General features: G+C 42.4%; 1 protein-coding gene across 3 annotated transcripts in view; it reads right to left on the minus strand.

Moving 5' to 3' along the window:
- Positions 1-27,799, minus strand: part of TANC1 (tetratricopeptide repeat, ankyrin repeat and coiled-coil containing 1) — a 149,367-nt gene that overhangs the window by 98,316 nt on the left and 23,252 nt on the right. For all 3 annotated transcript variants that reach the window (XM_075609307.1, XM_075609308.1, XM_075609306.1), the window contains exon 2: positions 1,031-1,103. In XM_075609307.1, the coding sequence (XP_075465422.1) occupies positions 1,031-1,091 (61 nt within the window). In that variant the 5' untranslated portion in view covers positions 1,092-1,103. The remainder of the gene's footprint in view (positions 1-1,030; positions 1,104-27,799) is intronic.

Genomic DNA, 27,799 nt, shown 5'->3' on the forward strand with positions numbered 1-27,799 from the left:
CGGGTTTCATTGCCTGCCATCTTTACCCAATGTGTGCCATGGTGAATTTTAGTGCAAGCAAAAGGATAACTGCAACAGTCATCTAATGTCAAAGCAGTCTATGGCAGGGGTTCTCTACACCAGTCCTGAAGAACCCCCCCCCCCACTCCCCAACAGGTAAGGTTTTCAGGCAATCCCTGCTTCAACACAGACGGCTCAATCAGTGAGCCACTGGTTGAGCCACCTGTGCTGAAGCAGGGAAAGCCTGAAAACCTGACCCATTGGTGGCCCTTGAGGACTGGAGTTGGCTGTCTCTGCCCTAGAATATGAGCAGGTGCCTAGGGGCATAACAAAATAGTTCTTGGCAAGATAAATCCCAAATAATGATAATGTGTTTATCCGGTTAGTTTAAACCAGGGGTTCTCAACTACAGTCCTGAAGAGCCCCTTCCCACCAACAGGTCAGGTTTTCAGGATATCCCTGCTTAGCACCGGCGGCTCAATCAGTGGCTCAGTCAAAGACTGAGCCATTGGTGCTGAAGAAGGGATATCCTGAAAACAAGGGGTGGTGGGTGGTGGTGGTGGGGGGGGGGGGGGTGGTGGGTGGTGGTGGTGGGGGGGGGGGGGGGGTGGTGGGTGGTGGTGGTGGGGGGGGGGGGTGGTGGTGGGGGGGGGGTTATACATTTGCTTGCATCTCTAGAAAAGTTTTTCATATCTACTAATAAAAACTCTGAAAAAGTGTATGAATACACTTTGTGACATTCCCGGCACATCACTCTTGGAACCTTTGTGATGGCGACGTCATTTCTTTTCTGCTCATTCTCTGGGGGTGGGGGGGTTGAGTGAGATGTGGCCGCAATCACGTGAGTGCTCCCAAGAGGCCACGTGATTGCCATATCAGAAGGGGGTGCTGCCTCCCCACTTTTGCGGCATTGTAAGGGTTAATAAACCTTGTAAAGTGGTCACACATTTCAAAGTAAGACGTGGCACATTCCAAGACAAATACGCAGCAGTGATTATTAAAGCAGTGACATTAATGCCATTTGACAAACCTGAGTCTTTCTTGCTATTTTTCCCACCTTCCCGGCTCTTTTTCAAAACCGCCTTTAACATTTTCTGTTAGTCCTGAAAAAAAATAAAATAGATATATAAAATATGATATAAGAAACGTTAACATTAGATATGTGAATTGGATGCATAGACCAGGGGTGCACAACTCCAGTCCTCAAGATCCTCCAACAGGTCAGGTTTCCAGGATATCTCAGCTTCAGCACAGGTGGCTCAATCAGAGGCTCAGTCCCTGTGCTGATGCAGGGACTGATTGAGCCAACGGTGCTGAAGCAGGGATGGATTGAGCCACCTGTGCTGAAGCAGGGATATCCTGAAAATCTGTCCTGTTGGAGAGGGAGGGTCTTGAGGACTGGAGATGCGCACCCCTGGCATAGACAACTGAATTAATTGCAGCAATTGTTATTGGATCAATACACAAAAAATAGTAGGTAGATGAAGAAGTCATACACTCTGTTGTTTTATGTTACTTTATTCCCTGATGAGACCAACCCATGTCCTGAGGATCATATTACAACATGAAAAAATAAATGCAAGTCCAGAGAAAAATTACAATTTCCATTTATGTTAAACGGTTTGATTTGTATTACTAATTACAGCCCGCCAAGTTAACAAAACTGAGCCTCCATTCTCTTTATTGTACCCACACATTGCCCAAAAGTGTGAAAGTTTCAATCAGGGAGATTTGGGATAAAAAGAAGGGAGACCTCAAATCATCTTCAAATTAATACATTGGGGGGAAAAGTACAAAAAAAATACATAATTTTTCATCTGCATTTTACAGACTGTGATATGTATTGGGAAATATATCAACATTAAAAACAACAAGTACAGCTGCTAAACACAAAAGGGTGAATGTACAATATATTAAAAGTGTTAGGAATCCAAGCAATATCCTACATGCGTGTTTTTAAATAAATCAGTACTGTAGTATTAAATAATACCGATTACTTTTTTTTATTTTAAAATTCAACTCTTTATGACATTTTTAATGAGTTATAATATAATGAGCATCTATTGATTGCTATAGCAGGTTTTAGCCCACCTCCCCAGCAGTGCAAGATCTTTGTAACACTTTCCCGTTTGTGATAATTTGTTGCCAATATTCCCAGCAGTTTGAGCTGCAAACTGTAACAATAGCTAATGTTTCCTTAGTAATACACTAATTCATTGTAGCTACTGATTGAAGGATTGATTTGGATTACACTGGATTGAAGAATTGATTTGAAGGATTACACTAATTGAAGGACTGATTTGAAATTGAAATGCAGTCATTTAGTGAACCCTAGGAAGCAGGATTTTGCTGATCGATCACGAAAGAACCAAATCGATCGGCAGCTTAGGTAATTAGTTTTCAATAAAAGTAATCAAAGGCTGCTTATATTAAAGCAAAAAAAAAACAAAAAAGATATTTTTTAAACTGCTATGATTGCCTCTAAGAAACTGAACAGATAATAAGATTAATAAAGCAATCCTGCAATCCCAGATTGTACAGATTGTACAGAGACTTAAGGCTGTTGTTGTATTATTGCTAGAGAGCAGTTACTCACTCAAATGTGTCTCATAACGTTTTGCTTATTAATTCCCTGACGGGATGATATGCAGGATGCTTCCTATCAAGACAGATCTCGTGCATGCAGAGATAAGAGTGCATGCTCCTCATTTCATAGGGGGAATGATAAGATATTCTGGTCTGTTGAAAACCAAACCAGCAAAATAAAAAGAAGATAAACTATTTAAGTCATTTACATTTCAGCCCGATGAAGAATATAGTAACAATGTATACAACAATTGCTAACTCTTACCAACTAAAAGATCAAATGTCCTTATAAACCAGCAGTGGGCAACTCAGTACTCAAGGGCGACCAACAGGTCAGGTTTCCAGGATATCCCTGCTTCAGCACAGACGGCTCAATCAGTGGCTAAGTCTTCGACAGCCACCTGTGCTGAAGCAGGGATATCCTGGAAACCTGAACTGTTGGTGGTTCTTGAGGACTGGAGTTGCCCGCCCGTCCCCCCTAACCCTGTTATAAACACACATATGCAATATGTGTTATCTAACAACAATGTGTCAGTGTGTTCTTATCTTTTTGCCAGGAAAGTATAGCGTTTAAAAAAATAATAATATTTTTTTGTAAATATATATCTTATACAGGGAATAAAATAGTGTGCCCTGTTGCAAAAAATAAATAGACGGCATTCTCCACATTCCACACGTAATCAGGGTTATGAGGCTAAACCTGGATCAGTTTCTTTGAAGCCCCATGAAAAAATGTCTGGCATCACACCAGGGCTGCAGGAACAGAAAGAAGCATGCAGCACGGGATCAAACCCCCCGGGGAAAGAAAGTCATTTTCTAATATCATGCTATCAAAACGTTCATTGCTGGAGGGACCTTATAGCACAATGATCTATGTTCTTGATCCTTCTTTCTAATAAAAGCAACTTACCAGCTTCAAATTGCAAAGCCAGTATAACCAGCCTCACACTGGTGAGACCCAAAAAGGCGGAACAGCTGTCTGTGCATGGGTTTACTGGCTATGCACTTCAACCCAGGCTGTGAGGAAAAGCTGTGCAATGCAGCAGGCACACGCTTATAGGGCTCCAGTTAAACTGCATACAAAGTAAAAGGTGACATGGTGCGCTCATTTGCATGTTATTTCCCAGAATCCCTAGCTGCAGTGGAAGCACTGTATGCTAGGGGATAACGGTGACCTATCAGACATGTGAATCTGCTCACAGGTGGTATTTTTATTTGTGGTTTCTATTAAAAGAAACCCGTATTCATGATATAGGGAGAAACTAACATATCGGCCAATAGTCAAGTTTGTTACAGTGATCATAAAACTGCCTAAAAACTGAAATTAAATGTTTAATTGCTATAGAATTGCTATAGAAATCACGTGTATTGTAAAGCCCTATGTACCTGGATGGAGCTATAGACAAAGATATACATACAATCAGGCGAGCAATTTCCCCTAAATTGCCATAACCCTACATTCCACATAACAAAGATAGCATTGAACCCCTATTCCAAATTGGATATAATATCCTTTTAATAAAAAAATTCTGCCAAGATACATAATGCTACAGATATTAAAGCAGCAGTCAGCTCGGATCTATATTTGTATTTACATAAGAGATCTCGTCTCACCCTTTTCCAATAGTGTTCTGGTTTTTAAAATGTGATGCTTTGCTTAGGTGTAACCACTTATTTGGGATTATAATGGCTTTACGGGGTTAACTGTGTGAGCACACACAGAGTAACGCCCCTTTCCCATCCCATGGTGCTGGGTGACTTGGCAGAATCATAGTCCTTCCCTCTTCTCCCCAGTGATAGTGACTTTGTGGCATGATATATATAGGAGGGAGAAGGTTCTAGGTCAGGTCCCAGGAGGAGTTGAAGAGGAGGGATCTCACTGTGAGTAGTGTACATAGGTTTACACTGTAGATATGTCTAGGGCAGAGTAAGGATTCCCTTTATTGTTGTCTAGTTAGGGACAGTGCCCTGTTCAGATTGTGTTCCCAGGAATGGCTTCACATTACTCTAACGGTTTACTGAGGCAACCTATTCTTAGAGGGGGCTCTACAAGCATCAGCCCAGAGGCATATTTGGACCAGCCCCATTAGAGGGTCCATAGCTGACTCACTCAGAAGACCACGTGATGGCATTCAGTACCCGCGACGGGGATACTGATCACAGAGAGTAGTGCAAGGCCCGACTGGGACCAAAAAGAGATGGAGCACAATCAATGCCACAAAGCAGAGGGATCACTTAGGTAATAGGAGTTAGTCACGCCTCAGCACCTTCCTTGTGGGCCGAGATAGAGGCAGCTAGGGAAGAAGATACAGACAGTGCATACAGAGAACAGTAGTGAAACTATACACAAGGTTAAGTGTATGATGTGACAGACTGTATCGATGGCGATTAATAAAGATACTGTTTGTATGAATACAATTCCTAGCGCCCATCTTTGCATTACCAACACCCAGCCTGCACGGATCCAGCACCCTGACACGGTAATCAACACTGGCTGAGCAAGCCAAGTTAAGGGACATTTGATGTCTTGATGATTTGACAGGGATATAAAGTCCCTAGGAGTCGGGCAGGGAGGGTTACATAGGAGATATAGGCGTTTGAGTTATGTGCATGGGAGATTAATATAGGAGCTCTCCCCAGAGCCGGACATGCTCAGGGATTAAGATACTAACATTATATGTGTTAAACTCCTAAAGGCTTCTGGAGGAAGAGATTGCTGCTTTATCGCTCTTCATTCCCTGCATTGACGATGGTCATGGTGTTGTTCTCCTTACCTACACGCTGAACGGTTGTATTGGCTGGTGTCCCCCTAGGCCTGGAGGCAAAATATGCTTTTGTACTTGTTGAAATGTTCAGCAAAAGTGAACCAATGATCAGAGTGGTTTACTGACTCCAATATAATCCAGCACCTATGATCATCCCCTGACATCTGTTTCATGCCCCCGGGGGCTAATAATGAACTTGCCTCTCTTCCTTGCCAGGCATGACCATCATTCTAGTACGGTTTATTTTCCAGATTATCACCGGACCCAACCATGTGTTGGTGGCAGCTCTGGCAGGGGGGCAGGGGCCTACATACACCTCAATGAGTGCTGCTCCTCTATTATATAAACCGGGGTGTACTGAAGAATTTTGACATAAAATAAATGTCTTGCAGTCCCCACGGACAACAAAAGGTTAATATCACAAGCTAAACCACCCAGCTTTACTGTTTTGCTAGGAGCATGATCAACACATCCTTAATTATTTAAAAGCACAATGCATTGACTTTCCTTGTGTGCTTATTCTGGTTCTTGTAGGAGATGATATAGGGGCTAGAAGTAATGGTCATATTAATTGTGATCATTTCACTTTATATTTTTTCCTTCTTATGTATGGGAACCACAGGGTTATCTGGAGCGGAACCATGCTATTCTCTGCTCTGGAGACCCGCCTAGTGCCGGAGATATATCCCGGTAAAGTTACCATTTTAAAATCTCCCTCCAGGGGAAACAAAATGGCCACCAAACCGCAGGCTAATAGGAAGCTGCAATGTTGCAATATTGGTTGCAGCTTCCTTTTGTATGGCCATTTAACCCCCCAGCGCAACTAGGCGTGTTACCGGTAACTTCATCGCAAGAGAGTCTTGGGAACAGGGGGGGCTGGAAATAGCGCAATATAGCTGCAGGTTCTCCCCCTCCTATAAAATAGGGGTGTTGTAAAGGGTGGGGGGGAGTTGCTGCTTCTTCTTCTTAAACTTGTATTTGCACACTTCCCAGCAGAAAGATGCCTGTTGTAGTATGCAAGTCAAACTCTATTCATATACAATTAACTAAACGTTAAAATACATTTAATCACTGTTACAATTGTAGTGTACATAGCTTTCCTGTTCACTTGGAGAACAGGCCTGCGTGGTTTTGAAAGCCCTGTACGCTCAGGTTGATCTAAAGCAGGGTTGGGCAACACCAGTCCTCAAGCATCATCAACAGGTCAGGTTTTAAGGATTTGAGCCACTGATTGGATCACCTGTACTGAAGCAGGATTATCCTTAAAACCTGACCTGTTGATGGCCCTTGAGGACTGGAGTTGCCCAACTCTGGTTTAAAGGCATCACAACACGTGCCAGCTAAACAGGTTTAAAAACTTTAAAATAAAAAAAGCTTAAGAATGTTGGGTGAGATTAAAATAAAAATCAATTGCCTCGATTCTACCCGTTAAAGATGTGACTGCCATTAGCACACTCTGGTCCTAGAAAGGATCGGCCCTCAAACTCCATAGCAAAAATCTTGGCAGCATCCTTAGACAAGCTATAATTAAAGCCTGAAGCACAGCAATTAAAAGAATTCCAGAGGTCCAGTCAGAAGAACAGCCACAGATAGTCCTGCTGATCGGGTGGATTTCTTGTCCTTTTTTTTGCTGTGTTCTATGGTGTGTGGTGTATTATCTTGGCAACGGTGCTTTGGTGTTAAAACTATAATTCAGGATAAAACAGAGACCAGCACACATTTTAACATAGATAGTTGGAGTCAAAGTTGCCTTGGTTTACAGGACTCACACAGAGAAACGCAGATAATGAGATTTAAATGTAACATTCTGGCCTCCAAGGCATTTCTGGAAGGAAGCAATGATTATATAGCATCATATTGCCACCATGTATCTTCAAATCTAGTATAGAGACATTGGACAGTGTGTGTCTGTGTATATTTGCACAATTGTAGGTCTGATATGTATATTAGTACTATGGAAAAAGCACAATGTAGACAAATCAACTGACGTTAACTAAATTGATGTCACTGTAATTTGTGAACAAGTACCAGATAGTATACACTGCGGTAGGTTCATGTTCATTAAACGAGAAATAGGAGTTTTTCCTTCGTAGCTCGTAAAGGTCTTAAACTGTTGTAATCTGAAACACTAATATGACTATAAAGTTTGAGTTCAAAGTAGGGTTCAAAGTGTGTTTTCACAATGTCCTCCTCCTGCTGAAACGCACGCCCCAAGATGAGAACGCCACTGTCTGCATAATCGATAACGCGTTGATCCAGCTGCTCCCACTCCTGAATGTGTTGTTTTACAAATTAGTTTTTTCAGTTGTCCTAGCGATTATCCTTCATCAGGACGCATTTTATGTAAAGCGTTTTGGACAATAATTCTACCTCAGTCTCAAGCACTTTATAACGTGCTTATCTTCTTCAGTAAACACCATTTTGTGACTATGTACATGATGAGGTCATCATCAATTCCTACCAAATGTACTGTGACAGAACTAGAATTACTCGCACTTTCATGAACATGCAGTGACTTTTCTGCAATATTGCCTATGACAGCTATTCCATGTAGCTATAATTTGCATTAGTTCATATGCAAGCTTCCAGTTAAAGTACCAGTCACACTTCGTAACATATATTAGCTCTGCAACAAAGTGAAAACGCTTTATCGTATAGCACGTACTTGCAATTCATAATGTTTGAGTCATGATTTATTAACCTTCCAAACTGAGGCACAAAAGCCTCACCCCAAAAAGAACAACTAATTCCAGGGAAGACAATACTTATTGCTATTATGAGTGGCTAGTTATGGGATCAGGTTTGGATTTGAGTAAACAGGCATTTCTTTAAACAGCACAATGGCCGTCGTAAGCAAGAGGCCCCACAATAATAGTTTCACATCAATATTTATTTGCCATAAAAAGCAGCTGGCGGATTTAACCGTAACGTATGGGATTAGGATCAAAAAGGAAAACAAAGGGTTTATTTCTAAAAGAAAAACATTTTTTGCAAACCGGCAAGGCCTGGAGCATTAAACACGTAAATTCAACATCCTGTTTCCTATCTGCACGAGTTATCGTCAATTCACATAAAGCACAAACATTTGAATTAATCTTCGGTGGTCGCACATTATTGTACGCGGTTAAAGCAGTGGTCCGCGCTGAACGCCTTTTTTGTGCGTGCATATTTTGATATATTTAAAGTAACTCCTCTTGCCCTTTGATGGGATGTTTTTACTTTTTAAATCCAATGCTTCATTCAGAAGATCAGTTGCAATATGAAATGTCCGGGAGGGCAAACTGGAGCTCTCCCCAGAGCCCAGTGCAGTCTTGTAGATCAGCGGTGCGCAAAGTGGGGGGCGCGCACCCCAGGGGGGGGGCACGAGACTCGCTGCTGGGGGCACGGGGTTTACAGAGGCCCCCGCACGCTTCCCGAATACATTTAAATTAATGTCGGGGGAGCTGCAGGGCCTCTGTAAACTTCTACTTACCTTGTTTCAGACGCTCCTGGTCACGCGTCGCCATGGCAACGTGACGTCAGGACGTCAGGAGCAAGGTAAGCAGGGTGGGCGCGAAGAGAGGGGGACAGACGGCAGGGGGCGCATGAAAAAAAAAAAAGAAGATTGCGCTCCCCTGCTGTAGATGGAAGAGCAATGTTTCTCACAGCAATTCATATGTCAGCCCCCTCCTTACAGTGTCTCTCCCCGTGCAGTCTCTACTTAATGCAGCATCCTGCAATCAGCTGCTTTCAGACACTCAAGAGGCCTTTTGAGCAGTGTTGCTCAACCAGGGTGCTGTTGAATCCTCGTGTGCCGCGACCCTCTGCCGTGGGAGCTGCGGTCCCAGGGGAAGCTGCTGGAGTGTGTTGAGTAAAAGGGTGAGCATCACGTGTGAGGGTGAATGTGCAGTGCATAAGACGTGGCGGCTAAGTGTGTTGTGTGAGGAGAGGATAATAATAGTTGGGGGGCTCTACAGTGTATGCAGCACAGTACTGTACAGTACAGTGAATGTTTGCAGGCACAAGACCCTGCTTCACACGGAGTGTCACTGTTTACAGTCAGTGTCTTTACTCAGACCTACTCCTTCAGGATAACTGAGGCCTGAAGAGCAGGGGTTCCCCAAGATTTGTAAAATTTGTCAGGGGAAACCCCATCTCAAATTTTTTTTGACAAACACTATGCTAGAGATTAGGGAAACACCAAGAAATAACAAATATATTAAAATAATAATAAACATATACACACACACACACACACACACTTTTTTCCCCCATAAAAATACCACTTGTGGTACATTTGCATGTCGCCGATAGGTCTGCAACCCTGTCTTTCTCCACTATTGTTTAGCAAACAGAGCTTCCAGCCAGGGATCCTGGTTAACGACATGCAAATTAGTAGTGTCTCACGCTTTACTTCTCATCTATTTTTATACATGGACCCCCTATGAGCTTATACCTGTCGTATTACACAGCTTTCCAGCACAGCCTGGGTTACAGACATGCACAGCCAGTAACCCTACTCACAGACAGCTGTTAACACATTTGGGGTCTCAGCAGTGGGAGGTTGGTTGGTGGCAGTGCCATGTGAACCTGGTAAGTGGCTATAATCCTAACCTTAAAAAAGTGATGGCGAGTATAAATATTTATTTATTTTTTAAGCGCAGAACTTGCTCAGGGAGCAAAACACTAGCATTCCGAGTTTGCACAAACGTAATCACAATACAGTAAGGATAAGCACACCCAGCAATGGTAACTCATGACACCAGAGAAGCATGGTTGATGCAAAATAGATACTATATTCATTTTAGCAGACAAGTTTTGATTAAAACGCTACGTTTCAGGTCACATGGCCCCTTCAAGTGGTGGGGATTTTCAGACAAAAACAACCCGAATTTCCCCTTTGGACAAAATAGAATAAGGCCCTTAGTACATTAGAGAAAACACTCAACTAAACAACACACGGTCTACTAATATTATTGTGATCACATTATCACTAACCTTTAGTTTCCTGTTATACTGCTGAGGGAGCATCACAAGGGCCAGAACTTATGTCTCTTATTATGTTCCATGATCATTTAATTTTTTGCTCGTGTCCATTTTGGGGGGAAGGTCATGGCCAAGTTATCAGTACACCAGTGATCATGATGATGATCAGAATAAACAATCAAGAGAAAAGAAGGAGTAAAATTCTGTGAGCCAAGAAGACTAGACACATTCCAACAGTATGATGTCAATGTGATAATGTGTGGTCTCTCGCTCAAAGCCACATTACCAGCTGTGACATACAATGTCCAGTCCCACTCAGAAGCATAGAGGGTTTGAAACAAAGTGACAGCACTGTGCTTCATTCATATTCAACCACGCTTCACAGCTTTATATATTTAGGCCCAAAAGCCTGACTACATAGAGGACAATGAGTAACTTACACACAGCGTGTTTTGTTGGGGTCTCATACTTAACTGCAACACAGTTCTAACTTTGCAGTGACCTGCGTTCTAAAAAGCATTTAGGAAGCAATATTAGCGTCCCTAAGAAAAATGCTCAATCCAAAATAGGAAAGTTCAAATGGAAGACATGATAAAAACAAAATCATTTTTTGCAAGCAATGTTATGCCATGTAACTGGATTCCCCAAACAAATGTATCCGCCCTTAGAGGAAACCTCACACTTTTTTGGTTTCATTGAAAATGAAACAACTATTGTATTTTTTTTTTATTTTCCTCGTTGAGTTTTCAAAAAGGCAGATTTCCTGTTAATGAGGCATTCCCTCCACCCTGACCCTGCCTCTCGCTGTCAGAGATCCAAGCAAGAAATCGCTTGGCACTTTGTGGGAGAGAAGAACTATTCCTGCTCAGCACAAGGCCACATACCACTGAAGGGAGCCAAATCCCTGCCAAGCTTCATCTTCCCATATTTATAAACAATGCAAAAGTATTACAAATGAAAGCACAGTATTGAGCATATATCGGTCATTGGATCCAGTGCCAGCTCGATGGGGGTGCATGCAACTGCACCAAGCCCCGCGGTTACAGAGGCCTCGGTAACGCTCTTACCTTCTCCATCTCTTCCTGCAGGGTCCCCCAAAATAGTGTCGCGCCGCAAATGGCGTAGCGTTGCCAGGACAAAGGGACGTCACGCTATTATGGCAACGCGCCCCCATTTTATGTTGCGCGCCATGATGAGACCCTGCAGGAAGAGATGGCGGAGGAGAAGGGAGGAGGCACCGCACCGCACCACATGTCTGCCCCCAGCCCCGCAATATTCCCAACCGGTCCCGATTGGATCATGTTAGCACAGCTAATTTAAACCTACAATTCCACTTTTGCATATTTTGGTAAAGCTCTGATTTCCAAAATAAGTATTATAACACAAATCGTGGGAATTGTTACTTTAAAGAACAAGACAATATTGTTGTTGTAGGAGGTTAAAGTAATTAACGACATTCTTTGAGTATTGGGGAAAAAGGCGATTAAAAATGTTGGTTTTTTTTACATTATTTCAAAATCATACTTAATGAGTTTTATGTTTGGGTAACTCTCAACTATGACTAAATAGGCACTTAATGAGTTATTCAATAGAAATATCAAGAAATTCCAAGTCGGGAAGTGCATGAGTTTTACCTCTACAATGACAATGTAATAAATGCATGAGCTTTTGGACTGACACAGAATACAAACTTTTAACCCTCACAATTTCCTTCCATCAAGACTTAATAAGTATTATAAAAGTTAAGCCAACTGACCAAGGTTGCAGTTATAGAAGAAAAAAAAACTAAAGCACCATATAGTTATTTATTGATAAAAAAATTTTACCAGGAAGTAATACATTGAGCGGTACCTCTCGTTTTCAAGTATGTCCTGTCACAGTTAAACCAGACGGGCACTGCTGTCAGATTTTCGGGAAAGGGAAGTAACACAAAAAATGGTATCAATGTTAAAAATGTATAAAACCGTGTTGCAAGAAGATGGGATTTGTTCAACAACATTTCATGATCTCATTCATCTTATTGGTAACTGCCAAGAATCTAGAGAGATTCACAGATAAGGAAAGGCCTGCTGATAAGGATTTCTCAGGCTGACACCCACTTGGTAAGTTACATTTAGAATGGAATTAAAAACTGCACATTAGCGATCACATCCGAACATACATACATATACATACATATACATACATACATACTCCTTGAAGCAGTCTATTTCTCTCTTTGGCCATTATTCTGTAAGCTCAAATACTGCCAATATGGCGGGTATCGCACGGGAAGCTCACTGGAGTCAACGGTGCTTTTTATGCGACGCAGTTGGATCGGCAGTATCAGAGCTTCCAGAATAAGGGCCTTGGAGTCTTATTTGTTGCCACTTCATCATCGCTGGAAATATAAGCATGCAGTTTGAGAGCGCAGTGAAACATCTCGATGCTATATGGAGTAAATCATATTATTTAAATAGCAGTCCATCCAATGTTACCATAATGTAAACTCTGCCAGAAACTGTACTCCTATTACGGCCTTCAAAAGTAAGGAATGTGGCACTGTTGCTTCAGGAGATAATTCACCTAAAGTTTCAACTCTCTAGAGCCTCCAATGAAGGAGAGTGTTTAGATATTGGATACTGTATATCACTCACCACATTACTCAACTACTTCTCTTTAGATCACTGAGGGACAGCACATTCTTATGTATCCTTCATAAACATATTTCTATACCCATAACGCAGCACCTAACTGATATGTTCTCAGTATACTGAAACACTGCATTACTTTCTTCCAAGCACACTTGCTAGACACAGGTAAGTATGAAACAAACTTATTTATTTAACATAACAGACTATTTAGGTATTTGCCTCAGGAGCTGCATATAACTGCAACAGCAGCAAGTTAGAACTCCTCCTTCCAAGATGGCTGCCACGTGACATCTTGTCCTCATCAGCCATTTCTCCTAAAAAGGTACAGTACTTGCCCGACCTGTTTAAAGGCTAGACACTATACCAACTTCAATATGTCTCCACCCCTCCCGCTGAGTCAGTCTGTTCTACTTATATCTCTCATGCTAATCTTCCATTTCTCTCCTATCACGGCTAGGCACACAGTCTGTACCCGCCTCCTTTACTTTGATAAGGACTTTGCTAAAAGTAGCAAACTAGTGTTTGCTTACAAGTTTGTTACATCTGATGCCCAGCTCAGGTTATAACATTTGAAACTTCAAGGTAAAGTGTTCTCAGGATTTATCCTAATACAAGTGTCTTTATCCAAATCTTGTAGGAAGTTTGAATTCTGCCACCATTCAGAAGCAGTAGGTGCTGATCTACTGAACATCCTCGCTTTCTACTTTACAGTCTCAATAATGCTGGTGCCGGGACCCACACAAAAATGGCATTCGGTGGCAACCTTTTTACGGAGGTTAAAACGTATTTCTATTAACCACACCCGAAAACGTGCTCAGGTCGCAAGCCAAGAGCTGCTCGACAACCAACTACAGGTTCAATTCAAATAAATTCAACAAGAGCACCGGTATTCTCTAAGCGCCGATAGGGGATATGGCACTGCGGTCCCACGTTAGCTGCAACTGACTTCAGTGGCTGTTATGCCGGATTGGGGTCCAGTACCCTGTATCGGCACTTAGTGAATCTTCCTATAATATCATAGCGGTTCTAAGCTGAAAGGTACAATTACGCCCCGTCAAGTGAAATTCCCATAAGATATCTAACAGTTTAGCCACGCTAAATGAATATGGCCTTATATCTGAATAGAGTGCAACTTGCTTTTAACTAATATATAATGCTTTCAGATGAGAATCCCCAACAGACTTCAATGTGTTTACAGGAGATCCATCATCTGTGAAACCATGCTGGGTGCAGATCATATGGTGCCTTAAATGCGGAAAAGGAAAGCAAAGAGCTGCCAACGGCTATTACCATGGAATTAGACAGGCTCGCCTAATGATTGTTTAACATTTCAAATAGAATACTTCAGTAGCTGTAAAACCAGAATAATTGAAAGGGTGGAAAACTCTTTAATCTTAATCATCATGAAAAGTTTTGCTTTCAATTATATAAAGCTGCAATGCAGCAGCATCTTAATCTTCATTCAGGTCCTTACCGTTTAGTCAGAGAAATCCGCCCCACGCAGGTTGTTACAGTGTTAACACGCCAGCTGAACGGTGACTTAAAAGGGACTCTCTCTGCTAGGACCAAAGAGAACCAATTCCAGTGACATGTTTAAGGGGTCTCATCGGTTAATTAATACCAATTTTACCCAAATCGGACACCTATAGGTATTTTTGTTGTTGTTTTTGAAGCGAGACTTGAGGGGTTTGGTTCTCTGTGGCTGCTCCCTCTTAAGTGGTCAGTGTGTGATCAGAAGGTGCTTCTACAGCCAGAATCCCCCTGTCTCCACCTCTGCATTGGTTCTCTGATAAGGACAGGGTGGGATAAATTGAATACTTATTGATTAACAAACACTTCCCCATCCAGAGGACATTAAGGCTGAGGTCTCGCTGCATCAGCGCACTGCCGCACGGCATACAGGCGGAACTTCACGCTATCTGCGGTCCATAAGGAGCATTTTTGCTTGCGGGCGGGGGGGGGGCAAAACGGGTCGGGGGGCACAGCCATGACAGGGGGCAGGGCCAAAACAAGCACAACAAAGCAGCTCAACACACACGGGTCACTGTTACCCCCGTGGAGATTGGATCTGCCGATGTTGCCCGTGCTGCCTCTGGTTGTGTATTCTCTCCTACCACTGGGGATATATTAGCTACCCCTCTCTCACCCATGCTGTCCCCGGTGTGGGTCTCTCCCGGCTCCTCTGGGACAATATGTCAGCCGAGGCCGTCGGGGGGGGGGGGGGGGGCCGGGGGACAAACTAATTAGGGAGGCGCGCAACAGCATTGCTCTATTAACTGCTAAAAACTGCAACACATCGCTGTTGTTCAATGTTGAAGCAGACTTCAGTGCAGAGCAGACTTCTCCCCCGCTCCCGCGACACACACAGACCTCAGCAGACTTCCTCAACCTCCCTTCCCTCGCTCCCCTCCGATTGGCACCCTGCCACACCACATGGCGCATCCCTGCACGGGATCACAAACTGGCTGTAGCCCCTGCCGGCTGACGCGTCACAGTGCGCAGTGAGCCTGGGAGTGCGGAGGGGCAAGGGACAGCCAGGGAGCAGGTAAGGGGCTTGTGTGAGGCGCACACACGGTCGCACGCGCCGCCGGCTGCACTGGGGACCTAGCCTAAGAAATTTAACTGGCCAACTATGTGGGATTGTAGCTTTAAAAAAAAAAAAAAAAGCTATACCTAAAAAGATGCATATATAATATAATATAATATAATATATATATATTTATTTTTTTTTAATTATTTTTTTTATATCCCACATAGGTTTAAAGCAGGGGGTCTCTGGAGCAGAACCGCTTTAATTTCAGCACCAGGGACACCCCACTCCCCAAGATACCTACCTCTAAAAGGGCTGCCGCAATCTCATATCAGGTCCTGCAGGTCAACAGGAAGCTGCAAGGGATGACATTGCAACTTCCTATTGGCCGACTGGACCTTTGAACAGTCATTTTCCAGTTCAGCGCCAAAGCTTAGCAGTTCCTCTGCTTCCCACCTAAGAACAGAAGAAAAATCCCCAAGAGGTAACGCCACTTTAAAGTTGCAGTCTGTTGTGCTCATTTTGTTTGGGGGATGGGGTAATTATTTAAAAAAAAAATGACAATGCCTAAACGGGGGGAGTGATGGGAGTCCCTCAGAGACAATACATTGTCTCCTGGTTCCTTATGAGGTTTGTTTCTTCATCTGCCAAAATGCTGTACTGGCCCAGTGGACACAATATGGCCTGCCTAGCTCAGGTGGCCAATAGAAAGCTACAATGTAATCTATTGGTGACACCACTACCATATTTGTAGGGGGGGCGGGATTTGTATGGAAGAGTTGCCTCAGAACAAATAGCTTGGAAACAAATCAGCAACCGTTCAGGTAAAAGAAATAAAGAAAAAAACACCAACACAATAAGTGGTGACTGCTGCCATCCTGAGGAAAAGGTATACTAATAAAAGCCCAGATTTAGTCAATGGTGCCAGGATATCATACAAATGAAATCTAACAAATGCAACACAAACCGGAAGTGCAATACCCAGTGTGATAAAAAATAAAGCAATCACAGAGAATGAACTGCTTCTCTCGTTCGCAACTTTGTATGTCTTACATTTTTCTCTTGGATTTCTATGTTCCATTTGCCAGCGACATGGTTACTATTGCAACATACAAACAGAAAGAAACCAGTACAGAGCTATCTCTGTGGGAAAATAGTCTCACCGTGTACAAAAGAAAACATTTGCCAATGCTTTCGCTCCACATCTTACCCCTCACGCTCTACAGAAACAATGTTGAAGTCTCCCAAAAGGCTCAGTCTAAATATTTGTCATCGCCTTCTTAGCTGATGGTTTGTCCAAGTGTAAAAGTTCAAACAAAGTCTTTCAACTATTCATTTATCTAGGAAAATCTGAAAACTTTGGTTTTTAGCGACGTTAGGTTATGTCCACAGGCAACAACTGAAGTTTCCATAAAACGTACTGTCTACACTGGTTTTCTTACTGTTTATAAAGTGTCAAACCTATCTATAAATATGTAGCAGAGGTGATTAACTCATTGTTCTAAGTACAAACAAAGCTGTATGTATTATAACGCAGCTCATCTGTTATTTCATATTTTTGAACTTTGAACTTAGTGCATTAGAACTTTCACTTTCTAATTGACAATGGCCCCCTTTAATACACGGTTAACATGACAATAATTTGCCAAGCAGTTTAATTAGTATTCTCCTACTCATACTCATACTCAAGAGCCAACCAACTTCAAAATGTTTTAGACCTAAATTCATATGACGATGCAGCCTTAATCTCCAAGCATAAGCTTTATTATCCTTTTCGAAAAACTTCCAAAATATTTTTTAAAAAAAGATAAAAGGAGTTGTTTACATGTTTCTTGTTTTTTTGGGGCTTCTATTGCAATTCTGGCTGCCATTTTAGCAAAACCCTGGCATTGTATTTAGCGAGTACATGCTCAGTCATGGAAAATAGCTAAAAGATACAGAAAACTGGGGTTAAAGTCGGTTAACATGGGAAAATCTGAATGCAATTTACGAAATCAAATGTATAAACTCTGAACACGCCGTGTTTTTCAGGGTATCCAATACTTAGGTCTAATCTTTTTTTTAAACTATCACTGCCATTAGCTCATTCTGTTCTTTAATGGGACTGTACCTTTAAAAACCACAGACAAAACAAAAAGAAAATAGTATGGTTTCAGATTTTATCATGTAAGAAGAATTGCTGCAAAACAGATGCCAGAAACGTGTGTGATATATAGTTATTTGTTAAATATTACTGATGTGTGACCTCATCAATTTCTCGGCTGTCATCCTTGTGGAGTATTGATGATAATAAATATCCCTAGCGTGTTCAGAAAAGAAATAAAAGTGTCAATGACGCGGCTGCGCAGCAGACTGACATTTCTTGACCGGTCAAGCAAAGTTCTCTGCAGGCGTTTTGCAGAAGTGAAAAGAAAATGAAAATACCCAGCTGCGGATTTTGGGAAATCCGCTGTCCCTAGTCACTCAGCTGTGGCGGCCGCCTCCTTGCTGCCACCCTCCTTCCTCTGAATCGCAACTTCAAATGACGCCGAGGACGTAACATCGCACGACGTCGCAATGCCACGGCAATGCCACGTCATGACTTCATTTGATGCTGCGATTGAGAAGGAGGGCGGCAGCAGCAAGCTAAGTGCCTTCCCATTAGGCCCAGTTGACCCGAGAGTGGGGTAAATATATATGGAGACGGACATTTTTGCCGTCCTAGGCCCAGGCCTAACCGGAAATCCGCCACTGTAAATATCACTTGTGAGCACATTCACATGTCTCAGACAGGTCTGCACCCCTGCTTCTCACCTAGCATACAATGCCTCCACTACAGCAAGGGATTCTGGGAAATGACCATTGAAAAGCAAACTCAGAAACATTTGATCGGTACAGCTATTTCAAAAAGCTAAACAAATACATGCAAACAGTTGACAGCCGCCACCATTCCCAAGAAAGCACCGTTCCCCAGGGAAACCTATCCGAGGAAGAGTCTTGCGGTATCGCTACAAAGCTAAAATGTGATCACTTTTACACATGCATATACATTATTTCAAAGGGCAATTTTTCAAATCTTTTTTTTTTTTATCTTTAATGAATATACAGAGAGTTAAAAGCTGGTCTTCAAAAGCTCTAATAGAGGAATCTCAATGGTTAGCTCATAGTGTCCCGACATCTGCTTCTTTGATGCTTCATTGATGTGAATGTAACGCTCAACGATCTAACCCACAGGCTTGGGTGTTTATGTGGAGTGAGAAAAAACATCAGAGACACAAATCTTTCTTGTGATCTCCAGAGTTTACAAATTTTTTTTAAAAAACAAAACATTCTTATATTTATTTTTGCCGATTGTGCGGTTTTTGTGGCCATGAAACACAATCCTTATCGTAATATCCTCGGTGCCACAAAAATAGAAGAAAGGAAGGAAGAGCACTGCAGGAAAATTGTAGTAAAGAAGAAAAAGAAATACGATTGTTTTAAAGCGGAGTAAAAATTCAAAGTAACTGGATTCAATTTTTATGATTGAGGCAAAAAGCCTACAGAACAAAGTACATATTTGTATTAATTACCAAAACCAGCAGTGACCGCTACTTAACCATTTACATTTACCTAGGCTACTTCAAGGAAGCTTCCAATTGGAAGACAGACAACCATGGTATAATGCCACACAGCACCCACCATAATTACTTAGCATGGATCAGACAGCCGCAGAGGACTATTTCCGACAAGCTGTTCACTAGTGTACACTAAATTGAAAAAAAAGCAGCACATTTACCCCAGGAATGAAAAAAAAAAAATCAGTGTAATCAGCGAGAACAGCCTATCAATTTTAATGATAAAAATGCAATGTTTACACTAGCCTGAAGTCTTTGAAAAGGATCCCCCTTGTTTCAATGCACTTATGTGGGTCTGACATAAAAGATCACCATGTACTACTAATTTAATTCTATTATGGATCCTATAATTGAGCATAAACGCTGAGCAATAGCAGGAGAAATACTAAGCAGCCAAGACACCAAAGAGTTTTTTTTTTCTTTACTTGCGTATGTAAGAAATCAATAAATAAGAACTCCAGGCATCTGACATCTATCCTCTTTTTGCAGTCAAAAATGACTCATCTCACAAACTGAATCTGACTCATAAATCCATGAATTCCTCAAAGTTAACATTGAAGTGCTGAAAGCAGCAGCCATGAGAGAAATTAGCTTACACTCACCCTTCAACTTCCCTGTCTGCAATGTTTTTTGGTAACACAGATTGATGCTTCAATAAGAAATGAAGGCTGATCAATAATTAAAGAATGATATTGTTTGACGCCCAGTCATCTCTACTTCCATCACAAAGCAGATGGCACCACGCCAGCCATCTCGCCATTGGCCACCAGTTATGAAATGAGGTGACAACATCATATACAGCCTAGGCTTTTAAATTTAGAAGATGCAGTTCACCACCTTGAATTTTTAGATTAAAAAAATGCAGTTTGTGATGCTCTGTACCATTACCTACACCAGGGATAAAGTCAACAAACACACAGATATTCAGCAAGCTCTCAGAACCCCCCCCCTAAATTACCACAAAATATATACACATATATACACACACATATATATATATATATATATATATATATATATAAGTGTCAAAATGAGTGCTACTGGGCGTGGCCAATTGTATAAAACAAGAAACATAACTCCAGAGCAACATCCAATGTGACAAAAATACACAGTTAAATACCTATATATCTCTTGAAAAGGGGTAATTTAGTTAGCCCTTTGGCCAAAGCGCATAAGCCTGCGAGCCACTCTCAAGGCATGACCATAATATCGCAGGTCTTAACATTAACTGATTAAAATCCTTATTTACCTCTATAATTAGAGGAAGGATGGTCCTGGCATTGACACTGTCGCAATCAGCTGCATGAAAAGAAAACCTGCCCATTTGGATAGTGGGGAGGGGCGAGCCTTAAACCCTGGGTGGGAGGAGCAACTAACCTCCAAAACAGCTGAGACCAGCCGGATAAAGTCAACCAGAGATAGCCAACACCAATCCTCAAAAGTCATCAACGAGTCGTTTTTTTAAGGATATCCCTGTTTCCGCAAATGTGGCTCAGTCAAAGACAAAGACTGAGCCACTGATAGAACCACGTGTGCTGAAGCAGGAATATCCTTTAAACCTGACCTGTTGGTGTCCCTTGAGGACTGGAGTTGGTCACCCCTGATCTACGCTGATATATTCTATTCCTTTGTTGGTTTTGAAGTAGCGCTTATGTTGTATGATATATAAGAGAATATTAATAAGCAACAAAGTACTTTATAAGACCGGAGAGAAGGACAGCTGTTGGCTTTAACAATTAGACTCCTTACTATGAATCAAAAGACAGTCAACTTTGATCCGTGATATCATTTAAGGCAAAGTATTAGAGAGGAAATGTAATAACTAATCCTTCTGCAACAGCACAAACCTGTTCCCGTGCTCCCTTCTTCACCCAGTGTTTCCTCATAGCAGCAGTGAGGAAATGGGCAGGTGTAAGCCATTCCGGGAGCAAGAAGACTAGCACGAGGCGAGTATCAGTACGTAAGAAGTGAGGTCACTTAGGGGAGGGCCAGGCTTAAAAGAGATGGTGCATAAAAAGCGGCAGTGGTATAGTTTATGAACTATAAGTCTTTTAAGTTTTAACATGTATAACTACTCTAAGTGATTGGTCACAGCTTCGTTGGCAGAAGTTCTCAGAAACTGCTTTGCCAAGACTAGTCTGAATTAATTTGTTAATAAGTTATGCTTTATGACTCAGGCCATTTTAATTAGGAGCACACCATCAATTTTTGGGAGCCCGAGTTTTGTTGAACAGCTTCTTTCCCCCCTCCGTGGCTCGAACATACATAGTGTGTGACATTGACACACACACACACTCCCCACAAGTCCTACCCACTCTCCAACATCCCAGCAAATTTTTAGGCACCTGGGATTTTTCCATTCCTGTCTCGGGCCTCTTGATATTGCCAAGAAAGACGCTGGGAGCCCTTTCAAGAAGCCTTTAAATAATGTATTTTTTTTTATTTGGGAACAGTAAGTGAACCATAAAAAAAAGGCCCGAAGACAGCCTGTATTAGACACAGAAAAACAAAACATTATTTACTACTGTGAAATTTGCCATTTTGAAGCAATTACCCTCTGAATGACAGGAGTGCCCACTTTCTTTTTCCCACCCACGCCTGCAAAGTGTATGTGTATCCCATCCAATCTAAACGTTTAGTCCCAGCAGAGGACGCGATTCCCCCAGTGCAGAGTGTAATGGGCACCCAGGAAATATACTTTGCTGGAGTCCTTACAGAAATCTCTAATTGACGGTGAGGAAAAACACTAACTGCACAATTGTATTTCCAACTAGGCTACTGCACAAAAAAGCACAAATGTTCAATAATTTACATGAGTGGAAAGCAGGGTGTCCCCAGGGCTCACCCCGTTAATTTAAGCTTCACCGATCCCTTGCTTCCCGAGATACTTACCACAGAAGATGCTGTTGGTACATCCTGGTTCCTATTGGCCCATCTCACGTGGGAGATTTAAACCTCCATGTGGGTCCCCCTGGAAGAGCGAAACTGGCGCCACCTTCACCCAAGCAGGGGTTCCCCGGAAATGAAATGTACGCAGTTCTGCTAAGGAGACTCTCTTCTTCCCCAGCCATGTTAAAAATAGGTGGGGAGAGGAAGGGGGGGGGGGGGGGGGGGAGATAGGGGCAGGGGACTGCTTCAATAGTCATGTCTAAATAATGTAGCAATAATCATCTAGATTAGCAACAACATAATTGGCTAGAGGTCACAAATATACATTTGAAGCCAGAGGGTCAGCAGCATAGTGCAAAGCAAAGGGGCTAAAGAAGCGCATGCAGTTTGCAGTAAATCTCAGGACACCTCTCCAGACAAGCTCTATACTTGGTGTATTAATACATTCCAGCCGTTCGTTTACTCAGGGAATGACATGATCTAAACAATAAGTGTGCAAACACACAGACATGTCTGTGCAAAAGGAAAACTTAAACTCCATTACACAGCCTCCAAGCAGGGCCTCTGAACTCACAGCATTATTCAACAATGTAAAAACACGACGACTAAGAAAGGATTACACAATCAACCCCATAATAGGCCTCTTCTCTTCTCCCCATTCAGTATACTGTACGGACACAAATGTGCAGCTCCAAGCTGGAGACTACAAGACGACATTAATATTACACAATAGCTTAATGCAGGGGTTCTGAACTCCAGTCCTCAAGCCCCCTCAACAGGTCAGGTTTTCAGGATATATTTCTGCTTCAGCACAGGTGGCTCAATCAGTGGTCTTGAGGACTAGAGTTGAGAACCCCTGGCTTAATGACTTGTTCAATTAAGCAGTGTTATAACATTATACTGTGAACATAAACCTTGTGCGTTGACTCACTGCAGGACGGTCTCACCCATCCCCATCATCAACAGCATCACAGATGTCAATGGAACATCTCTCTGACGTCAGAAACGTCCGACAAAGATGTGCTTTTTGAGTGTGCAGACCCTCAAAAGTCATTTACTTAAAAACCGTGAATATTAAAAACAAAGCCATGGGGATTATTAATTAAACTGAGATAGGTCTTTAGTGATCAGGAATTGAATAACGTTAGCTTCACCAATGAAAATCCTTTTTCTATATACGTCAAAGTGGCTGCTCCGATCGTTCTCAGCCGAAAACCTCCATTGACTTCAAGATGTATAGAATACGGCCTTAAATCATTTAGGCAAACAACTCGCATACACCCATAAAAATACATCTTCTACACTCAAACCTCCCCAGTACAAGCACTTTGTTTGGGAACATTGCTCAGGGAAATACACACATGGTTTGCCCATTTCAGGTCTATGTGATGGATCTAGTTTCTTTTTAGAAACTCCTCACGGGACAGAGCATTTCCCGTTCCCTAGAATAGATGGCTAAGAATTCAGAGCTCACAAGCAGTTATCGGTTTCACTGGCTTTTCTTTTCTTCCTAGCCGAAGAAAGCAAATACAAATCAAGGTGACTGTTGCTAGGACCGTGAAACCATAACCATACCTGCCTGGATCATTTCCATGGAAGCAGCTGTTGAGTGTTACAGTTAGGAGAATCCCTTTATGCTCTGCTCTCAATAACATCTGTGCTCTCATGGCAAACATGAGTTCTTACTATAGTAGCAGACTCGTTCTGAACCTCCAAAATAGAGAGGGGGCGGGGGGAGATATGACCACTGTCTGCTCTTAGAAATTCATTCTCTTGAAGCAGCTGCGACTCTGCTATAACAACAACACAGCAGCTGTCTGGTATATCCACTGCCGCTATTTTCTCCAACTACCACACCCAAAATCTCTGGTCACGGAGCTAAAATTTGGGGATGAGGACAGGCATCAAGACAACTTCTGCAGCCAATATCTACACAGAGTCTGAAATAACTCAGAGGGCTGCAGACTAAACTGTAAAATATTCTCTTGCCAATAACCTTGTTAAGCACAATCAGCTGCACAATAAATACAATATACATCCACTGTTACGCATTGTGAAACAATGCATTTGCAGATTGATGTTAACAATCTGTCTCCTTATGGAACAGGTGAATGATTGTATCTTTGATAAAGGAGATGAAGCCAAATGCAAGACTAGAAGAAACAGAGAACCATGCAGGAAGGACACACGTGTGCAGCTTGAAACGAGGTTTGCCTGTATTCTTTCCTTGGCATTTACCTACCGGTTGGAAATTCAATCCCTTTCCAACTGCATGAACTTCAATGCATTGCAAATTTTGTTTCAAACATCTGCAAGATTCAAATGTATGTATGTCTTTATTTATATAGCGCCATTAGTGTACATAGCGCTTCACAGTAGTAATACACTTGACAATCATATAAATAACAAATAACCACAAATAACAGATCATGGGAATAAGTGCATCAGACATAAAAGTAACATTGTGGAAGAGGAGTCCCTGCTCCGAAGAGCTTACAATCTAATTGGTAGGTAGGAAGAACGTACAGAGACAGTAGGAGGACTTTCTGGTAAGTGTGTCTGCAGGGGGTCAAGCTTTATGTATCGTGTATAGTATTAGCCACAGTGCTATTCATATGCTTTTTTAAGCAAGTGTGTCTTAAGGTGGTTCTTAAAGGTGGATAGAGAGGGTGCTAGATGGGTATTGAGGGGAAGGGCATTCCAGAGGTGTGGGGCAGTCCGTGAGAAAGGTTTACGTCTATGACGTTTCACTCATTATCATGAATAGTCTCATTCAGGTCGAGTTTCACTTTATGTACGACCTTGGAACATGACAACTTTTCTAATGGATAAGGTTTCTTTGGTTACACCTAGAGCTAAAAAGTGGCTGCAAAATGCAACAGGGAGTGAGTGACTGTATCCCTTAGAGCAGAGGTATACAAATGGGGTCGCCAGGAACGAACGATGGCGGTGGGAAACGAGGATGGAGGACCGCCAGAGAGGAGCAGGGTGTCAGAGAAGTTGGATGGCAGGGGAAAAGCAGGGCGACTGGGGAAAAGCGCACCACAGCGGTCCGACTCGGAAGTCTTCACCGACATCCGATGTCTGCCGCCACGACAGCGCAATCCTCTCTCCGGCCATCATCCTGTAACATGGTCCTCCTCCACTAAAGCAAGGCAGGCATTGTTAAGGGGGTGAGGAGAGGGGAGAGAAAAAGAGGGGACAATGAAGGGGGGAGAGGGAGAGAGCGGACATCTGCCTTTCTGCACCCCCCGCCCCCCCCCCCCACACACACACACAGCAACCCGGGGCCCTGGTGGAGACCCTAGTCTTTATTACTTGGGATTATGTATTTATAAGACAGATTAGATGTGCAGAGTTTAATGTTACAACCACTGGGTATCTTTAGCATCTGGAAGAATTAGGAGGGGATCAGTTCTCTCCCAACCTATGTTTCCCAGGCTGACCATTGCAGATGACAAGGTACTGGTCTCCATTAGTTTATTTTATGATCCGTAACATTTTAAAATAGGTGTTAAAAAAGAAAGAAAGAAAGAAAAAAGGACTGGTTTGATTGTACCATTAGATCAGAAGTGGGATGTAGATTATGTTCTAACCAAAGAACAATTATCGGATTACTTTTAAAAGAAGTACAAGCCACTCATCAAAATCCCAGGAGTGACAGATATGAAAAGAACGGGATGTTCACCACCTTTGTTTAGCAGTAATTGATGTTTCTTTAAGACTGTCTTAATTTGCATCATCCACATTATGGCAGCTGGTTTTTCTTATTTGGAAGGAGAAGCTTGTGAGTTTCTCCATTGTCACGGTCTGACGTCACTTCCTCTACCTGAGCCGTAGGAGGGACCGGTCTCCAGGAGGCTGCGATAGTGCCTCTCACTACAGGGACAATACATGCCCTTCAACTATACCTTATGAGCAGGTACTATCCCTTTTTTTCTTTATGTCCTGTAACTATTAAACCCAGCTGTGCCCATTTCTGCCAGCAGTTGAAGCTCCAAACCTTCAGCTAATTAAAGCAGTTGGGAGATTGATGACAGAACTTATAATAATCAGTAGTTTAACACCACTTCTATTGTGTGTTTATAGCTATATACAAATAAATCTAAATATACATATTTTAATTGGCAGGCTGATCTTTAGCACATAGTAAGTTGCAGTAAAGAGGTCACTTGCTTGGAAGTGCCTCTATCCTGCAACGACATAGCAAGAAAAGTGCACCTATTTCCAGCCGCCAAATGTTGGAGGGTCGGAGAATGAGTGAGCGTTTTTTTTAGTAGAGTATCTCCTTGGCACACTGGAGACGACCTATTCAGGAGGGTTTGCAAGGCATCCAGAGTTACGTTTATGGTCAAGATACTATTTAAAAAGTTGAACGCTTATCTGCTTGAGATTGGAAGTTTCGGGATATTGCCCCCAGATATAATACAACCTTCCAGCCTTTAAAACTGAGAGGAGAGGTATTTCCATGTATTTCAAAAAGGGAGTCTGGAGTCAAGTACCATCTATAGAGTGTTTTAGAAGATTCTCTTTAAGATCTGGCAGTCAACTCTTAGATGTCCTCCCAACCATCAGTATCTAAGGTCTATCCAATGTCGTCCTCCCATTGAATTATACAATTATGGTTTCCTTCTTTATTACTTGTGATGATGCATTGATAAAAGAGATTAGTTGAGGCTTTAACTTAATGGGGAGGATCTGCGGGTAAATTAAAAAACGAATGTATTTGAGTAGGGCGATACGGGTTGGGACAGAGAGGAGATAAAACGTTTGAGCTGCATGAATCTAAAAAAGGTGTGTGGGAAACACCGGTTATTTAGCCCTGTAGAGTTCAGTTTTGATCACCAGTTGAAATGATATAGATTAGATCCCTGTATAAATGCTGAGTTGATAAAGAGGGGAAAAGGTTGTACTAGATTTTTTTCTATGGAGTAAAAAAAAAAATCGACTTGTCTGGGACGAGTGGAAATTTTGGGCAGACCACTGAATAATGCAGCCTTCTTTCCATTGGACCACCCAGATCCCCTACCAGCCAGATCTTTGAATCTAGCACCTTAAAGCTGCCAAGTAGGTATGGCAGACACAAAGCATTGTGGGGCGCTAGATTCAAAGCTCCGGTGGATAGGGGAGTCTGGGTGGTCAGAAGAAGGGGTCATGTGTGGGGTGGACTTTTCACTTGTGCTGGTGAATGTTAGTGGTACACACACACACACACACACACACACACACACACAATGCTGGCTCCACCAGTCATGCTCCACAGTGCATTGTAGAGCGTGGTCTCAAAGGCGAGGGGCAGCTCTGCCTGCATGGAGACGAGGGGGTGCAAACGCACAGCACTATTTACGTTATCCACCAAATGACTGCATGCACACAAATACGCGTCGGGCTAATTTCAGGGTGTCCCAAACATGTTTTAGATGTTTATGTGATGAGAATTAGTGGCTGTTGGTCCCAATTTGCATTTGCTGTGGTCCCACAGGCTCAGAGAACGATTGGCTGTCTTTGTGAATTTGGGGGCCTACAGTAATTGGTCTAATTTTAAAGGAATAATTTCTGTAGCCACTATACCCAACAAGATCTGCCCCTTGTCTCTAGTGCCAAAGGAGGTAGCTAGCTGTATTGTGTAGCCCTGTAGTAAAAAAGTGAGTACACTGAAGGGAAAGATATGGCCCCTGATCATAAATATTTTTGAATGAAACAATTCGCTTCCTCAAAAACCAAAACAGAGCATCGCATGTTATTGAACCACAGAAGAGTCACAAGCCCCACACAAACGAACTTTCCTTCAGGGCGTTTCCTTTGTAACTAATGAGTCCCAGCTTCTTTTCTGCA

The sequence above is a fragment of the Ascaphus truei genome, chromosome 7 (genome assembly GCF_040206685.1).
Source record: "Ascaphus truei isolate aAscTru1 chromosome 7, aAscTru1.hap1, whole genome shotgun sequence".
In the NCBI taxonomy this organism is placed as follows: domain Eukaryota; kingdom Metazoa; phylum Chordata; class Amphibia; order Anura; family Ascaphidae; genus Ascaphus; species Ascaphus truei.